General features: G+C 37.7%; 1 protein-coding gene across 1 annotated transcript in view; it reads right to left on the reverse strand.

Moving 5' to 3' along the window:
- The window catches only part of CFTR (CF transmembrane conductance regulator), a 164,052-nt gene that overhangs the window by 128,464 nt on the left and 16,119 nt on the right, over positions 1-19,469 (reverse strand). Inside the window, exons 2-3 of the mRNA XM_072783316.1 lie at positions 8,260-8,370; positions 4,367-4,475 (exon numbers count right to left, since the gene is read on the reverse strand). Coding sequence (XP_072639417.1) covers positions 4,367-4,475; positions 8,260-8,370 — 220 coding nt within the window. The remainder of the gene's footprint in view (positions 1-4,366; positions 4,476-8,259; positions 8,371-19,469) is intronic.

Here is a 19,469-nt window from a genome sequence, read left to right on the forward strand (position 1 = left end):
GCTCCCCTGAGATTCTAGCAAAAGTCAGACGCATTCAGTGATAATGTTGGTGCTTATCTACCTGAATCAGAATCACGTGGGGATCTTAATGAGGCTACTATTATCCTAGGGTCCATCCCAAACCAATTAAATCACATTATCTGGGGTGGGGCTACTGGATACTTTAAAGAGTGATATAAAAATTCCTTATATTTCAAAGAACTCTAAACCCAGAACTTCAAACTCTTCTTGTCACCAGAACCGAAGAAAGGTGTAGATGGCTTATTCTGGTGGGTAGCACAAGGAAGTGTGTTTAGAGATGGGGGTTCTAGTAGGGAGTAGAAATAGTATATAGGGGGGAGTTTAGGAGATCTAGCATGCAAGTCACTGGGAGGGCTAGAGAGGCTGCTACATATGGGGAGAGGTAGAGATGGGAAGGAAGATGAGAAAGAGGTCCTAGCCTACAGGCATCTAGAAGGAGGAGATCTGCTGGAGATGGCTGTCTTTAGGTAGCTAATTATGTGAAAGGGACATACACAAGTCGAAGTCTAAACCAGGGACCGTGTGCAGAATTCCCCCAAAACACTCTCCTTAGCCGTGGGCTTGCGTTCGAGTCCCCACTCAACGTCTTTGTCAAAACATAAGGGACAAAGACCTTCTGCAGTACAGACCATGCATGGGACTTGAGGACTCTAGCAACATTAGTACTTGGACTCCTTTGTGTCCTTAACCTTCTTGGGGTTTAATGAATAAAAGGAGTTTGACCGAAGTTGCACTGATGCTCATCCCATGTTGATGATGGAAATACGCCCAGGGCTACCTAGGACCCAAGAAAGGACAGCCATGTGCTCGCCATAATCTGCTTACAGAACTCCCTCCACTTGGCTTGCCTCTCACTATCCTTAATTGACTCTAATAATCAGTTTTTCAACAGCCAGTGTCTCTTTGGTGCTAAGAGTCCTAAATGTGACGATCATGTTATATCTGGCTGCTGAGTCAGATGGAGAAAAAACAAGTACATGAAGAGAGGCCATAGCTAATATGATTTAAAGTTACATCAACTGTTGCAGAGAGACAAGCTCCTTTATGATGGCATTTCCTTTTTTCCTTAACCTTTCACAGTCAAAAGCAAATTTCATAGTACTTTTTCTATCAGCCCTGAAACCAACCAAAACCTCTTTAACATCACAATTACCCTGATTCAGGGAGACCAAGAACGTACAGGATATTTTGAAAGCATGTCCACCTTTTACCAAGAGCAGTGGTATAGCAATCTCAAAGATCCTCACTCATTGAGGAAGACAAACCATGAGAGACTCCTAACTCTGGGAAACACACAGAGGGTTGTGGAGGGGAGGTGGGTGGGGGGGATGGGGTAACTGGGTGACAGGCACTGAGGAGCGCACTTGACAGGATGAGCACTGGGTGTGATACTATATGTTGGCAAATTGAATCTAAATAAAATACTTTTTTTTAAAAAAAAAAAGGATCTTCACTTTAACAATTACCAAAGATTTTGACAATTTCATGGACCTTTTTTTTTTTTTTTAATTTCATGGACTTTAACAATTACCAAGCTGATACATGCAGAGGAAAAAAGGGATGCCCAAAAAGAATACCATCAATACTAAGGCATTGGTATAAAAGACAGCAGTCTTATAATGATGGCTACATTTTCTCCCCCTCTTTTCTTCTGGAAGTAACAAGAAGCATGGGGTCCCGAGACGAGGCACCCTGAAAAGCTGCACTTATTTTAATGACCACACAGTTATTAAGACTTAAGTATTCAACATTTTCACGACTTGGAACTTCACAACCTCAGGGAGGTTTTTTTCTCTGTGACAAAGGTGAGAAAACTCCAGCCTCACAACACCTGTTCCACGACCAATGTAAATTTTCCTCTCCCACCACACGTATTTCAGCTGCTTTTCCCATCCCTCCTACTCCTCACCAATATCCCCTTGGTTACCAGTAGCAGGTGAGCTGGCAGGAGTGAGCTCTGCCCTTCACACTTGGTGATGGCTCCAGACCTGCAGCTCAGGGCTCAGCCTAGCTGGAGAGCACCTCATCCCTCACTACCACCCATCCCTTTTGCTGGGACACGTTTAAGACTTGAGAAGTTTAAGAATAAGTCCTTCTCCACACCCACTCCATTCGTCTACCCCCTAATTTTGTTTGTAAGTTTGACCCTAGCACTACTGGCCCTTGGGTGGATTTCACACAGTTCCTTCTGGAGCATAATAAGTAAAGGACAAGATTCTCTTTGCTTTCTATCCTGCTTTCTACTGGGATCTTTCTTCATCTTTGCCCCAGAAGTGACCCTGGAAGAAGCCTCAATCTTTCAGCTTCTGTGAAACCTGTATCTCCTGGGATGATGCAAAGAAACTCAGCAGACTCAAGACTGGTTACTACAGACACCATTCTGTGGATTGGTAAATACAATCATTACACATGTAATTATACGGCAATTATGATCTGATTTTGCAGAAGGGTCATAGGCTTTGGAGCTAAAAAGACCTCTCACTCAAATTTACCATATGTGTGACTCTGGGAACTTTCATAATTTCCCTGAGTTTCCATATCCTTTTCTGAATATTAGAGATAATAACATCTGCTCCGTGGAATTACTAGAAGAATTAAATAAAACAATCTGCAGAAAGGGCTTACTGCTGAATCTGGAATAGATTAGGTACAATAAACATTAAACTCAATAAGTATTAAACTATATTATGCTACTTTTTTTTTTGTTTTGTATACACGACCAAAAAAAATAGGTAAATATGTTCATTTATCATCTCAACTTTCACATTTAGGTGAGTGCTTTTGTTTGCATGAAACTTCAATGCTGCTGGATAAATTATTTCAGAAACCGGGGCACAAAAAGTGCTTGATCGTGAGGCCTCTCTTTCCAGTTCTACACAGTAGCACTTATGTTAATCAATGGAAGCAGCATGTGATGGAGACCATGACCAAGGAGAACTGTCAGTCCCCACCCTAGAGTCTTGGTCATGACATAGTTGTTTGAAGTGTCACTCGTTTCAATCCAACAATAACTTACTGAGAATGTCACATTCTTATAAATGACCAGAGTGAATTGTACTTCGGCACATTGACTCAAATGTATACAGTATAATCATTAAAACAACCAACAAAAGATTTTGATTAAGTCAAATAGAGCCAGATGCTATAGACGAAATTGTTTTCCAAAGTTCTGAGTGCTCTCACTGAGAAAAACCACCTCAAAGGCATCTTAATCTTGAGCTGCCTTACTCATAGTTATGAACAAAATATCGCCCTCCCCCCAAACCATTGCAGATTTCTATAGGAATAGACAGGTAGAAAGACAGGTGGGTTGGCGGGTAGGTAGGTAGATGTGGGTGGATGGATGGATGGATGGATGACAGATAATTTCCAAAGACAGAAGAATTTTTCCAGGTGACTATCAACAGCATTACAAAACATTCGGGATCTAAATGTGATCATCTTTGTCAAGATAAATTTCTAAATGCATTTTTCTTGGTATGTACAAACTACAAATGCTTAAAAACATGCAACTTGAAATGGCATCTTTTGGGGAGACATTATGGCACTAATTCTCCAATGCAAGACCAATATGAATACATGTGAATCTAGATGGTACTTATACCGAAGAAAATATCATGCACGGTTTTTACTTTGACTAAGTTTGCAACTCATCTTTGCCTTTTATAGGTTACAACCGAGAATTTGAGATGATGTAAAAAATAATAGATCTGAGTCACACTTAACAGCAGCTGGGAAACATCCCAGACTATACTTAAACACCGGAAAGCCTGAAGCTTTCAGACATGGAGCTCTCTTCTCACTGATGAAGTCATAGGAGGCTGAGAAAATCTACTGCAAGAGTACCTCACTGCCAAATTTAAAACTTTTGCTATTTTTCCCTGAAACTCAGTCTGCAGATAGGATTCCAAAATATTGGAGATGTTCAAATAGGTAATTGGTTAAACGACTTAATTCTCCTCTGACATTGTGTCATATGACATACTGTCAAATACAGAAAAATAAAAGTGCCAGCAATCTTATATACTAGTAAGAGAATGTGATTTGGGATCATAACAAAAAATAAATCTTTTCAAAGAAATTTATTTTACTGAACCTATTTATTTTTCTATTTATTTCAAACCCATTTCAATTTGTAGACTGCCACCTGGATTCCAGGGCACCTTAGTGTATTTTTACTTGTCTTTATTATAGTGGTTTCTTTGTATTTGGAGTTGAATTAGTCCTTTTATCTGAACATGAGACTACCCTAGTCATAAGAATGAATATAATTACTTTAGATTAAGAAAATTGTAATAATGAATACACTTATTATCCATAATGAATTTACAAATCAGATCCTTACCCCTAAATATAATAAGATTCCATAGAACGCAAATCTCCAGAAAAAGCATCGCCGAAGGGCATTAATAAGTTTGGGGTTCTTCTTTGATGCCAGCTCTCTGTCCCATTCTCTGCAAAAGAATAAAAAGTAGGACCAATAAGTTGCATGTGCAAATATTTGAGCTATTCTATTTCCCTTCATATAGTTTTACTCTCCCAAAGACATCCAAGGAGATTAACCCAAGTGACTGAAGAGACAAACCTTGTGGAGATCTTCCAACACCAACACTCAGATATTTGGCAGAATTTGATGCTTTACCATAGATCAATTTTCAGGGAGTTGACTTGGTGACAAGGCCAGATTTATGTATTAAAGGAAGGTACTGGGCTTCTTAAAAGCAATGCAAGAGGTGGACAAATAGAGTATGACTCTTATGAACATATGTTAATGTGCTTGAGACAGTGAAAAATAAACAAAAATTCAACTCTCACCCCGCCCCTTCACCTTTTGATCTTTACTTGTTTAGACCTGTAGTGAATTTTACAAAATTTAACTGCCAAAAAAACCCAACATAAAAGTCAGGTGGATTTTTCTTTTATTTAACATTAGAAGAACTCGTCTAAATGACTGCTTTTGAATGTAGGGGTATAAAACAAATACTGCCAAACTTCATTTTCAGCTATTAAAGTCAGTTATTAGAGTAATAGTCTTTGGAAAACTAGAAGAGAATTAAATTCTATATTTTGTGGAAAAGAAGCCACATAGTCTGAAGGAATGGTGGTATCAAATAAGCTTTCTTTTAAAAACTGGAAATTCATCAGTGGATTATATTTACATTATAGGCACTTCTGTCTGTTAATGAAAGTCCTTTCTCTTCCCAGTGGTTAAAATACATCTCTAAATGGCACCCTGATCTGCATTACTAAACTGTACAGAGATGAAAAGTTTCACGGGCAAGAACTAGATAAGTATTTTGCGTTTCATTAAGAGCTAGGTCCATTACTATTCATCTGTGATAATTAGAGGTGGTTTTAAGTTACCCCAAAGGAAGAACACACAACTGGCAGTCTCAGTGCAAAGGAAAACGGCTGCCCCAAGAAGCTCACTATCTACAACACCTAATTACCTATCCCGTCTACCCACCTCTCCACTCTTTCACACCTACACAGGGCTTGCTCCCGTCCATATCATCCAGTGGCTCACAACAGGGTAAGAAGCTAAAGATGGAGGCAGATTCAGCCTCTCTTTCAAAGGAAGAATGAGTCAGATGAGAAAGTCAGGAAAAAGAAGTGGTACATAGACCAAAGAAATGATTTCAAGGTGGGAGGAAGTGGTCAACCTGAAATCATGTAGGAAGAGGCCATTTTATTTGACATTAAGAGACCTCTGGTGACCCTGGTCAATGTTGTTTTGGCAACATGGTAGACACGGAAACTATATTTCAGGGAGCTGAGATGTAAAAGAAAGGTGAAGAAGTGGAGGGACCAGCAGAACAAAGGAATAATAGCTATAGAAGAAGAAGGAGAAGGAAAAGGAGAAGGAGGAGGAGGAGAAGGAGAAGGAAAGGAGGAGAAGAAGGAGAAGTAGAGGAAGAAGAGGAGGAGGTGGAGGAGGAGAAGCAGGAGGAGGAGGAGAAAGAATGGGAGAATAGAGCAGCAACCTGAGGGAAAGGCAAGGTGGGTGAAATTTATTTTAATGATCAGGATTTGAACCATTTATAGCCTGAGAGAAGGAGTTTGCAGGGAGAGGAGGTGGTAGCACCATAACAGACCCTGTAAGAATCCCAAACACTGAGAGTTAAATCACAAGGGAAGAAGCTCTATATTTACCAATTCTGTAGCTTTTCGTAAAAATGGATGTGCAGTCTGCACAGTCTGTACAGAGGGTTCAATGTTACAAACTGAACCAGATGGGCCAGTGTGCCTCAGCTATGTGGTTACCACCTACCGACCTTTGTCATCAGGCAATTATGAAATGTGGGGCCAGGGTCACTTTCCAAGAGCGCAGAGGTACTAAGTGCTATAAATGGCGTGTTACTCTTCCAAAATGTTTCAATAAATTCTAAATAACAATTTTATTTTTTACAAAAAGAAATGCATAGAGTGAAAAGAGATACAAAATAAAGACAAGGGTAAGAAAGACAGAATTTATGGACTTATACTGGCACAGAGTTGTTGAATTTACAAAATTAGGTATACTTTGAATTGATATGGGAGATGCAATAAAAACAGGAAAAAAAATCTTAGGCCAGATAATACCACCAATTCCAATGTCCTCTATTTGGCAATAAATAAAAATTTATCTGTAGTACACAGATTCTTATTAACCTAGTCCTACACTGATTAATCTTTCCCTTGGTATCCATTCAGAACTTAGGTATTCAACATATATTGTTTTATTGAGAACTTGCTGATATTCCTACAATGTATTAAATTGATATATTTTTATCTTTGCAACAATATTAAAGGTTTTCACACAATGCTAGTCATTTCACATTCAATTATCATTCACTTAGCAAATTTTTATTGAGCATCTACTGTATGCCAGACCCTATTCTAAGCACTGAGGAATACATCATAAATAAACCAAACCAAACAGACCAAAATATCCTTGCTTTCTCGGCACTTGCACCTACTTAGGGCCTAATAATAGGAATTGGTCCCTGATATTGCAAAGAAGAATCTCTTATTCCCACTAGCCTAATTATTTGAATAAAATCAAGAAAAAATAAGGCTGAACATCTTACTTTGCCTTGAAAATATTTTTTAAAGGGAAATGAGTTTAATGAAAATAAGGTAAACAAGTTACAAGTCCCAACATTTTTTTATTTGGGGGCAATAATTTAGTAGCTACTTTTTCTTTTCCTTTTTCTTCTCTTTTCTTTTCTATTTTTTTTTTTCCTTTGGTATAAGGAGTGAGCATGTGACCCTAGAGTCTCTGGGATTTTTCACATTTGGCCAAGGAGAAAGGGCTCTTATCTTTGTGATTTGTAAGGAAATGAGCAGAGTTCTAAGGACCCACTGCATGGGGTAATCTGGTCTGAGAGAATAAAACCAGCACAAGCAAATACCAAATGGCACCAGAGTCTCTGGTTCCACTCAGTCGCTAAGGCCAGTCCTCTGCATAGACCCCTTCACACAGGTAGGCTACAGGAGCCAACAAATTCCCTTTTTCTATTAAGCTGGTTAATTGGGTTTCTGTCACTGGTAATCAAAAGGGTTCTAACCATTACTCGTAGAAAAGGGAACTCTGAGAACTAGTCTACAATGGGAAGCACTGATCCTGAGGAGGTGGCAAGTACAGATCTGCCCTAGAATCGTGGCTCTGTTGGTCATCAGCTGGAAAACTGCATCATCTCTCTGAGCTTCCTTTACTCTCTACAAGATGGAAGTGATGATGTGCTCCTCCAAGAGCTGAGAGGAGATACTATACCCAGCATTCAATACGTACTCAAAGAAATTTTTACATTTCTTTGCTATCTAATGGCCATTACCTTAGGATGTCCAAGTAAGTACATTCATATTCACATATTAAGATTTTGAGGGCAAATATAAACAATTTGCTTCATAAAGATGTTACTTCAGTCTTCACAAAATCCACTTAATGTCCTTTTTTTTTTTTTTTAATGTCCTTTAAAGACAGGTAACTTCTCACAATTATTTTTCAGAAAAAAAAATAAAGTCATTTATCAGGAAAATAGCTAATCTTTCAAACTTTAATTGTTTAATTTTTAATTGGTCAAGACTGCAACGAGAAAATAAGATGTTCCTATCTTAAATATGTCATTTTAGGAATTAAGCCATTAATAAGCTAGTTCTCTATCCTTTAAATACTTAAATAATTAGAGTATTATTAATAATAATTAATAGTATTAATTCCTCCCTCCAACTAATGAATAATGTCCATGAACGTACCTTTCCAATTTTTCAGACAGATGATCAGCAGAATCAGTAGAAGGGACTTGGTATATGTCTGATAATTCCAGGCGTTGTCTATAGCCTTTTATCAAAATTGGTCTGGTCCAGCTGAAACAAAGAGAAGGGACAGATGTCAATATTCACTTGATTTGGTCTCCAGTATAGACTTGGAATCCGATACTATTTTAAATCTTCTGGCAGGTGAGAAGTGGTGGGTGCATAAATACTAGAATAAAATAAGTCAACTTATAGAAATAACAGTGCTTCATATTTTATAGGACACATCTGTATAAAACACCAATACCTCTGAACTAACATGCCTAAGAGAAAGGATCAGAAATGATAGTAGAATCCTTCCCAGCAGAAAAAAATAAGCCACTACACATTCTATATATAAGTATTCTTGATGGTTGAGTGTCTAGATGCCTCAGCTCAGGATCCGGGATTGAGCCCCATGTCGGGCTCCTTACGAGAGGCCTGCTTCTCCCTCTGCCTATGTCTCTGCCTCTCTCTCTCTCTGTGTCTCTCATAAATAAATAAATAAAATCTTTTAAAGAAATAAAATAAAGTATTCTTAAAATAACAAACTATTCCAGGGCACCTGGGTGGCTCAGGCAGTTAAACTTCTGACTCTTGGTTTTGGCTCAGGTCTGATCTCCTGGTCATGAGATTGAGCCCCACACTGGGCTCCACACTCAGCATGGAGTCTGCTTGAGTTTCCCTCTCCCTCTCCCTGTGCTCCTACTCTCCATCCTGCACTCTGTCTCTCTCAAATAAATAAATCTTAAACAAACAAACCAAAAAAGCTGCTCCCAAATAACAAGATACTAGGAGTTTAGAATCACTGAAGCCCCATCTCTACCACTTTAAATATAAAATTATCTATGAATGATAAAGAAGATGGACCCTCAACCAATATCCCCATACAATGTTGTTCTTATACATGGCTCTCAGCAACAAACTATTGTTGAATGAGTTGACTATAGCTAAAGGATTAATGAATACTTTGCATTAATTTATTGGCCTAATTATCACTTCTGAATCATTACTTGAGGGTGGGGATCATAACTTTACATTTTGTCTCCTTGCCCCACAGCATCCGCCCCCTACACATCTAATAAAGAACAAGTTATGATGAAAACTAGTGAAGCTAGTATGGTCAATAATTAGGATATGCCAGTTCTTTCCTTTTCCTTTTCTTTTCTTTTCCTTCAGTTATTTTCAAGGATATTGTTTCTAACTAGTACAGATAAAACAAAATAATCTTCATAGAGATAAGCATCTAGATGCAGGAAGGCTAAAAGCTGGCAAACTGCAGGCCATAGGATGGTACCCTGGCAAATCTTTAACCACCCCTTCTCCAAGAAGAAAAAAGTGACTTCAGTCATTTGCCCATTTCTGTGGTGTAAATACTCCCACTATGACCAGTTTCAAGCTAGTAAATGTGAAGTCATTGAACACAGAGTTGGGAAGAGATACAGAGGTGCATGTTATAACATAGTATGTTTATCTTCCAGCTACAATGACAGTAAATGACCTAAACAGCAAAGATAATAGTGAAATGTCAAATTAGGTAGTGACAACTGTTGCATTTTTATTACCTTTAATATAATTTATCTAATTATAAGTGTATATCACTTAATTTTTAGTACTAGTGTACTTAACAACCAGCTCACAAATTTCCTGATAATTTAACAATCTGCTCAGCCAGAAAGGGCCATCCGCAGTACGTCACTGAATACCAAATGGTGGAAAGACTTGGAACAAGGGCAATGGCATTGAAGACAAAAAGGAAGGAGTCTAAAGAAGGTTTAGTAAAAAGGAAAATAGATTCCATCCATTAATAAACTATGTTCAGTATGTTTGAAATTATTAAAATATGATACCAAATTGACAAATAAACAGGATTTTACTTTCTGTAAATTCCAAATACCATAAGACATTTTGCAGGAAATTAAAAAATAAATCTTTTTATCTTTTAAAAAATATATATGAACAAACATCCTTTGGTCCATATCTAAGATCTGATGATCATTCCCATGAATGAGTCTCACGCTCATTTTAAAGTAACACAATTTGTGGGCTGCCTGTATTAAAAGCTTTTGGTGCCTGTTTTCATATGTATATTGTACCTTGAAATCAAGGTTTGATTATCAAGAGTTCCAAAGCTCAGCATCATCAAACCAAAGTATTCGGTAGGATTAAAACTCAAGTTAGCTATTTTTAATTAGCAATAAAATTTAGTGTTTCCTGACAGGTTGTCACAATAAACCCATATTTGTATCCCGAAATAGAAACTTGGCTTAAAGTGAATTATGAGAACTAAAATTAGTTCGCCTTAGGCTGCCTAGAAATCGCCAGAATCACCCTAGGGAAAAAAACGTATCCTGTTAGATTAAACTGATAACATTGAATGAAATTTCTGCTCCAATGAGTTCTCCATGCCTGCCTCAAGCCAATCTTAGAAATACAAAAACAAAGACAAAACAAAAAACTCCCCAGATACCTACACTTTATGAAATATCACTTATTGAAAGACTCCAGCCACCACTCCATTTGCATAATCCTGAGTAGGTTAAATGTACTCAGATAGAATTTAGGAAAGCCCAGTGAGGATTTCTACTTCCACATTTCCTCCATTGGAAATCAATAAGCATTAGGTGGTTCATGAAGCAAAGCAGATTATGACTGGAATAACTACAAGCAGTAAACCCTGTTCTTTCTCCTCTTCGAATTTGCTCCCACCATCTCTTCCTCTCATCTCTAATTAATTTTCTCCTTCATTCATAACCAGTCACTATATAGTGACAATGGCTTTTAAAAAAAGGTCTTAGAAATTGTGACCCTTTCCAAAGTTCTGGCCATTTCCAACAAACTAGCTAATTATTACTTATGGGGGTTAACAGAGGTCCCTAAGTTATACACTTCTTTAGAACTTAAAAGTTCCAGAGTGATTTTGAAAGAAAAGGTCTGGTACCCCAGATACACTGTTTTATTCACTTAACTGTAAGAGGCTTCAGATTTTATTGAGGAAAGATGCTATCACTTCACTGTTTAAAAATACACACACACAAGAAATTGTTTTTAATTAATTTCATTTCTTAGGACAACATTTCTAATTTTTTTACAGAACGACTTGTAATTTCTTATAATGAAAATAATTTTTCAATTATAGCCACTATGAAAGCCTTGATTTTCATAAACTCTATCCCTCTAAAACCACATAATTAAAGTTTATAATCATTTTTTCCATTTGACCTTTGGCTTTTATTAATCCAACAGAAACATCTGACATTTTCACGTGCTAAAATCTAAGATGAAAGTCAGGTGTTAGACCTTTTCAGTTCAAAATGATTTAGTCTGTATAAAACAATCACGCTTCCACAGTATTTAACTTTACATTTTCTTTAACAGGCCAAATGAAGTAAAAGAAAAAATTTGACAAGCACTGGTTGTATGACACTTCTCCCAAAGACTGACAAATTGATACACTCAAAGACTAGTAGCCTTTTTCCTTTTTGCACGAAACAATTAATACTCAAGGAACTAAGTGGAAATTGAACTATTTTGTGTAGACATATTTAAATACACCAGAGGTTTTCTCATCATTCAACTTATTTACCATGAGTTTGAACTAGCCCAACTAATCTGGATAGTCCCAACTGAAGGAAATGTTGAACTTTAACGCAAAGCAAAGACGGAGACTCACTTGAACATGTTGTGATAATAAATCTCAAATTTCTGCAGCAAAGCACTATCATTTTGCTTTAGATTCTTTTTTGTGGGGGAGGATGTTGGGGTTTTTGTTTTTTGATCCACGAGTATGACAGGAAGGATTGATTTGAGACCAGAAGTCTCTCATCTTTATAAGGATGTAAAGAAAAAAGTCATAAAAATAATACTTCAAACATCACAGCTTTATCAACTTAGATTCAATGTTATCTCGTAGTCAGATGTATTTTTCTCAGTGAATTTTGGTGAAAATAATGCTTGAGACAGTAGTGGTATCTGGCTCTCAAAAAGTCTTGTGTAAAACTGGCATGCTTCAAGACTGCACCCCAATGTCATAGCTCTGGGGTAAGGGTCAGGCCAGGGAGTCCTTGCCCTCTGATTCCAGAAGTGTTTAAACAATGTTTGCTTCTTATTCATAAACTGGTGAATTTATAAGTAATAGCGACTTGAGTCAGCTCAAAAATCTTTAGGAAGAACATGCTTTGCTAAAGATCAGTCGTGTTTATGTTTAAGAGCTCACGAGGATCTAATTTTACCAGGAGAACTATAGAAGTTCTTTTTCTTCCTCTAGATGAGTGAACAGTAAAGTAAATGTAGTCAATGAATTTCAGATAATCTGGGAAGATAATTAATTGCTGCTTAACAAAAGACACCAAGCCAATTCTGAAAAATCTTCTGGATGTCCAGAATTTATAGCCATACAGGCATCCTAATATAAATTAGTTTAACTTCATGCCTAAAGAATCCAAACATTGAATAGAAAAATCAATCTGCCCATTTTATAAGATGCTTCTAAATATAAGTGTATTAGGAATGCATGCATATTAAGGAAATGTCTGAAAACATAGTTTCTTTTTTGCTTGTCTATCTTCTCCAATGTTTATGAGCATATATGTCTTTGGAAATAAGGAGGACTTTTTTTTTTTAATTTAAGAAGGAACATACAGTTATAATGCATTACTCATTATAGCTATCCACCATAAAATTTCTAGTCAATCTTTTTTAAAGATTTTTTATTTAATTTGAGAGAGAGAGAGAGAGCAAGCAAAAGCAAAGGGAGAGGCAGAGGGAGAAGCAGACTCCCCACTGAACCAGAAGCCCAACTCATGGCTCAATACCTATGACCCCTAGGATCATAACCTGAGCCCAAGGCAGACGCTTCATGGACTGAGCCATCCAGATGCCCCTCTGGTCAATTGTGTTCTAACTCCATGATTCACACAATGTTCACTATCAGTACTAATTTCCCACGAAATTACTTTTTCCTCTTTATATGGATGTCTGAGGCACTACTTCATCATAAAGACTACAAAACCAGTCACCTGACTCTTACTACAAATCTGTCACTGAAAAAACTGAAGGAGTGATTTTAAAAAGAAAAGACAACTCTAGGTCTCACCCTGTCTCTATCATTTCCCAGTCATGTGACCTTGGAAAAGGCTCTGGCTCTCTCAGCTGCAGCTCCTGATAGAACAATTACCATGACAACTTTACCTGGTTTTCATGGGAGCCAAATTCAATACGGTCTATAAAGTAGTACAAATGTCCCTTATTACATGCTTCCTCATCTAAGAAATTGCTTGGCTTCAGTTTAATTTTCAGAGCACTGGAGTTTATTATTACTGGGATTATAACAATAGTAACAGCTAACATCAATAGGGTTTTAGTGCAGCCCTGCAAAACGCTAGGGATTTCATATACATTATGTCATCTGAACCCCCACAACAATTCATAAGTCTTAGTATTATCTCCCACCTACAGATGAGTAACTGAGTCTGAGGAAGCTAAAAATAATTTTCCCACAGAAGATTGAATTAAAAAATAAGATATGACACCAAACCTACCCTCGTATCAAATGTGCCATATTAGCACCAACTGCATGCACTTATATAGAACACCAAAAGAACAAGTAACAGTAGATAAAAGTTAACTGGACTTCATAAAAGTCCAACACTTTTTATGTCTCAAAGGACACTGTCAAGAAAGCAAAAAAATAGTCCAAAGAATTGGAGAAAATTTTTACAAATCATATATCTGATAAAAAGAGTTTTACCTGGAGTATTTAGGGACTCTCATAATTCAAAAAAAGACAACTCAATTTAGCCAGAAGCAAAGTATCTGAATAGATATTTCTCCAAAAAAAAAGATATACAAAAGCAAATGAAAGGATTCTCAAGCTCATTAGCCATTGGGGAAATGTAAATCAAAGCCACAATGAGAATCCATGTCACACCTCCTAGAATGGTTATAATAAAAAAAAGACAGGTAATAATAAGTGTTGAAAAAGATGTGGAAAAACTAGAACCTTCATTTTACATCCTATGGTGGGGATGTAAAATGAGGCAGGCACTTTGAAAAAGCCCTAAAGATCCTCAAAATATGAAATCTAAAGTCACCCTATGATCCAGCAATTCCACTTGCTGGTACATGCCCAAGAGAAATGAAAACATAGGTCTGTGCCAAAACTTGTACACAAATGTTCATGGCGGCATTTTTTACAACAGGCAAAAAAAAGAAATAATAATAATCCAAATATCAACTGCTGAACAGACAAATGGGTATTCCTCAACTAGAATATTACTCAGTGATAAAAAAATGATTTACTGGACACATGGATGAAGCCTGAGAACATCACATTAAGTGAACAAAGTCACAAAAACTACATTGTTCCGCTTACAGAAATGCCCAGGACAGGCAAATCTACAGACACACAAAGGAGATGAGCAGCTGTCTAGGGCGGGGAAGGACGGCTCACGGGTATGGAGTTTCTTTTCAGAGTGATGAAAGTATTCTCAAATTGATAGTGAGAGTTCCCCAACCTGCCCAAACCAGGGAATTGAATATTTTAAATGGGTAAATGGTTTGATATGTGAATTATAGCTACTAAAGCTGGTTTTAAGACAAATGACACACAGAAATTGACTGTCAGTGTCGATTTTGGAAAGTTCTCCCACATTTTATTTTATTTTATTCCTCGAACCGTGAAATGTAAGTTCTTATTACGGTGACTTTGACACTTTAAGCTCTTTCAAATGGGTTTGTGCTTGGGCGGCCCCTGCAAGTGATTAGCACCCCCTTCCCATGAGAGGATCATGCATGTGGATCGCTTATTTCCTGAACCCCCCTCCTCCAAGCAAGGCACTCAGAGCTGTAACCACCATAAATACAGATAAGAGTGATCATGGCATTAACAGTGTAAAGAAACTGAGGAATGGGTACCATGGGCGAAAAACCATTTGTACCATTTCTACCTAATTCGTCCATGTGACTTGGATTTCAGGGACTCGAGCAGTTGGGAGACAACAAGCAATGGATGGAGAATTCCCACCCATCTTGAAAGATAACAAAGAAGAAACAAAGCACTGTGATTTAGAGCCCATGCCCACGTACTTTTGAAAAAGCAGCCTCAGAGTGGTATTCCATGGTTTTTGTTTGCTTTTTATTCTATCTGGGCACGAAGCCACCAATAAAAGCCACAAATTTTATTGCAGCTGGAACAACCGGCTAGAAAGATAGGATGATTTAACTGCGCTATAAAATTGCTGTATCCTCTGTAAGTTCACTTTTAGGAGCTCTTTACTAAGAAAGACAAATGACACCATCACTCTCTAATTTCTGGGTTTTATTTCCATTGGCAGTAAGAAATAGATTTGGAACCAAGAAAATAAGGAAGCGGGGAAATGGATTGGCCTTAAGATTTTATGGTAGAAATGCCACTGGGTTACTGGCTGGCATTTGTAAAAGCTCACAGAGAGAAACTTGTGTGACTGTCAGAACCTCACAACTATTACTGTTATTTTAGACAACTGCACTCTGGAGAACAGAGCAGAGAAGCGGTTCCAAGGATGCCCAGTGGGAGCTGAGAGGCAAAGAAGGAAAACGAGTTCTGTGTCCTTCTCGCTAAGGTAGGAGCAACACATACTTCACAGGAATGACAGACTAAGGACATCACACACATGGTATAATGATTTAACTTTGCTGGTATTTGTTTTATAGTTATCGCATTTATCTAGTATGATTCCCCCTCTTTTTCTAGAACCCTGCATCCTTCAACATTGAAGCTCTTTGTTTGGACATCATGACTAGGACCCAAAGTAAACAGTCTCCAGAATGCTTCAAATATCCACATCCTTTCTGGGTCCTGGTTTTCATTCTAGAGTTAACTCAACATCTGGAATCAAAGGTACTTGACTTTTCCCATTCAAGAGTTTCTCATAATATGCAGATGACATGCCTCTCCTGGGGCCAGTAGTCCTCTGAGAAGCTCTGGGCTGTGGAGTCGGGGATCTATTTGGTCTAGGCCACCATAGGCAGAGCAGAAGCTAACTCTCATGACCTTCAACCTCCAAATCACTTGCTGGTCCCTCACTATGTGTCCACGAACATCACTACTTATTAAATCCTCTCTGAAATCCGCTCACTACTTACTGCCTTGATGAAACTTCTCCCAAAATTAAAAAAATAAAATACAGGGTGATTCCACCCAGTTGTTTATCCAAAGACGTTTATTTATTTGTTTATTTTGCTTGATAGATCGAATGGTAAAATGGAGGTTGGAGGCCGCCTTGGAAACGTTCTAAGATAAAGCCCATTAACAGCTAATACTCCCAGGGCCACACTGAAACACACGGCATAGGGAAACAAAGTTGATGATTTTTTTTAAAAAATTCAGTCATGATAAAAAATTAAAAAAAAAATTCAGTCATGATAAAGTTGGTCTCAAGGATCCGCTTGAAGTCATCTAACCAGATACATGGTCGGTAAAATTTTAGAATTTTTCTCATTTATCTTAACCCTCTCTTCACTTTATTTATGCTGTTTGCTTTCTTACAGTGCTACCCTACTGTTACTCATGATTACTTCTCAGGATGATGCACAGAGTAGCATAGCATTGGATTCAGACCTCCCAGCTTCAAATGATTTTTCCCATCTTCAAACTGTATGTGGAATTTGGTTCTTGGTGGCATTTTGACCCATTTTATTCTTCTATTGCCATTATTTCACCCTTAGAAAGCAAATTGCAAATTATAGCATTGAAAGGTAAATTCAGTATCCTATTTCTTCTCCCTTTGGTGACACATAGCATGACTCAAGATCGTAAGTTTCAGATCCTGTTTTGAAGGTTGTGGAGCAATGCTAATTCTATTTCTTATGTTCTTGGAGACTTGATGTTACTGGGAGGGACACTGACCATAAAACTCCTAGAGGTGCAGGGAGGAGGAGATAGAGGTGGCTGTACCCTCACCCTTTGCCACTGTGAATTCCAGAAAAAAAGAAGCATGACAGAGGCAGGTCATGGAGACAGCCAGCAGCTCAAGGTTGACCAAGGAAATAAAACTCTACTCTAAGCGCCTTACTTTAAATCCCCTTCACTTAATATTTACATCTTTAATCATATAAGTGACACCATGGGTAAATGAAAATCCATAAACACCCTAAGTAGCTTCTTTCCCCCCAACAGTAAAACACAACAATAATAGATGACTGAGTTATTAACTCATCCTAATAAGCAACTGAAGAGTTCCAAATGGTCACCTTTCCAATCGGGTCATTGAAAACAGAAATCCTAACACAAATCATGATACTTAGTGAAAGTCATTTTATAGGCATCTAAGAATTACTGCGATCTGAAAATGTCATGATCTCTTGGTTCCACAAACACTTTAGGAAAATGAACTTTAAAGGAAATATCGAGCCAGAGTCTCTTCCTTTTGAACTCTGCAGGAGTTCCCACTGGATGAAACCACTGGTAATAAGGGGGATCTTAATTTTTTAAAAAGATTCTCCTAGTCCCATCATCTAGCAGGGTATTCTTTGGTTTTGTACCAATACCAACTAGGTGCCAGGTTACCCTAGAGAAATATAGATGCCTTGAAATAAAATCTGACCTCTATTTCCAAGAAATCTCAAATGCACTGAAATAATTGCATATAAATTATGTATACGTGAGCCTCTCTTCAATCCGGGTATAATTTTCTTCCTGTGTGCTTCATTCTCATCTGTACTTCCTCCACCTGAGCCATAGCCACAAAGTGTCTATTTACTTGTCCAAAATCCCCCATGTTCTCCAAACATAGTGGACTGTAAGCTCCATTAGGGCAAATGCCTTATAGCTCTTTTATTTTACTGCTGTCTCCCCTGCACATATCACCCAGCATGGCACATCACTGTCACTCAATTATTTTCAAAATTGTTAAATTAATATCAGCACATTACAATCAGTTTGCTAGTTTACTTGTCTTATAAGATTATCTTCTTGAACAATGTAATATAAATATACATCTCCATTGTCTTCTCCAGCGCTCGGGACAACAGACAGAATAAGTTAATATGTTGACTACTCAAAGATGGCATGTTCATGGCTCATCTGAGGACACTGATATGATTGCAAATATGTGTTGTTCAGCCAGTACTCTTGTTCAAATGGATTAAAAGGCAAAAACGAAGTCAAAACATTTTTCAAGTCTATCGAGGTGTCTATACCCTCGTATGATAAACCCACAAGTGTTAGGGCTTACTCAGCGATCATCCTTGAATAACATTTCTGAGTCAAGAACTTCAATAATCTTGAAGTTTCTAGCCACGATTGTTTAATTCCCCCTCAACACAATATTTTTATATTTAACACCCTGCTTTCCCAAAACATTCTTCCAAATGTCTGACCTTCATTCTACTTATTCTTAATGGAGATGCACCAAACTTTTATAAATGAAAAGTAATTCTTCATTCTCCTCAAGAGCAAATGGTCTCATTTATTCTACACTCCTTGCCAATCCCCATATCATGGCACCTGACATCTTCTGCATTGTATCCATGTCACTTCTGTACCGTAGAGACGTGATACGCATAGCTTTTTAAAAGGTTCATGAACATGCATAACTCCTTATATGTATTCTACTTTACAGTTTGAAATTGCTTCTATATTTCATTCTACTTCTGAACACTATTACTATTAGGAATTAAATTGTAAAAAAAAAAAAAAAAAAAGGAATTAAATTGTACTCCCCCCACAAAAAGAGATGTTGGTATCCTAACTCTCAGCACCTCTGGACATGACCTTATTTGGTGATAGGATCTTTACAGAGGTGATTATGTTAAAAGGAGCTCATTTAGAGTAGGCTCTAACCCAATATGACCAGTACCCTTATTTAGAAAAGGGGATTTGGACACAGATGGAGACACCAAGAGAACACCATGTGAAGATGAGGGCACATATCAAAGTGAGGCCTCTGCAAGTCAAAGAGTGCTGGCAAATCACCAGGAGAGAGGCATGGAACAGATTCTCCTTCCCAGCCTCAGAAGAAACCAAACTTGCAGACACCCTGATCTTGGACTTTGTGAATTCAGAACTGTAAGACAGTAAACATCTGCGGTTTAAGCCACTCAGTTTTTGGTGCTTTGTTACAGCAGCTCTAGCAAACTAATATGCTGAGCCCCCGCAACAGGAAAACTCTATATTAGGACAATGCATGCAG

Source organism: Canis lupus, chromosome 18, assembly GCF_048164855.1.
Source record: "Canis lupus baileyi chromosome 18, mCanLup2.hap1, whole genome shotgun sequence".
NCBI classification, from domain to species: domain Eukaryota; kingdom Metazoa; phylum Chordata; class Mammalia; order Carnivora; family Canidae; genus Canis; species Canis lupus.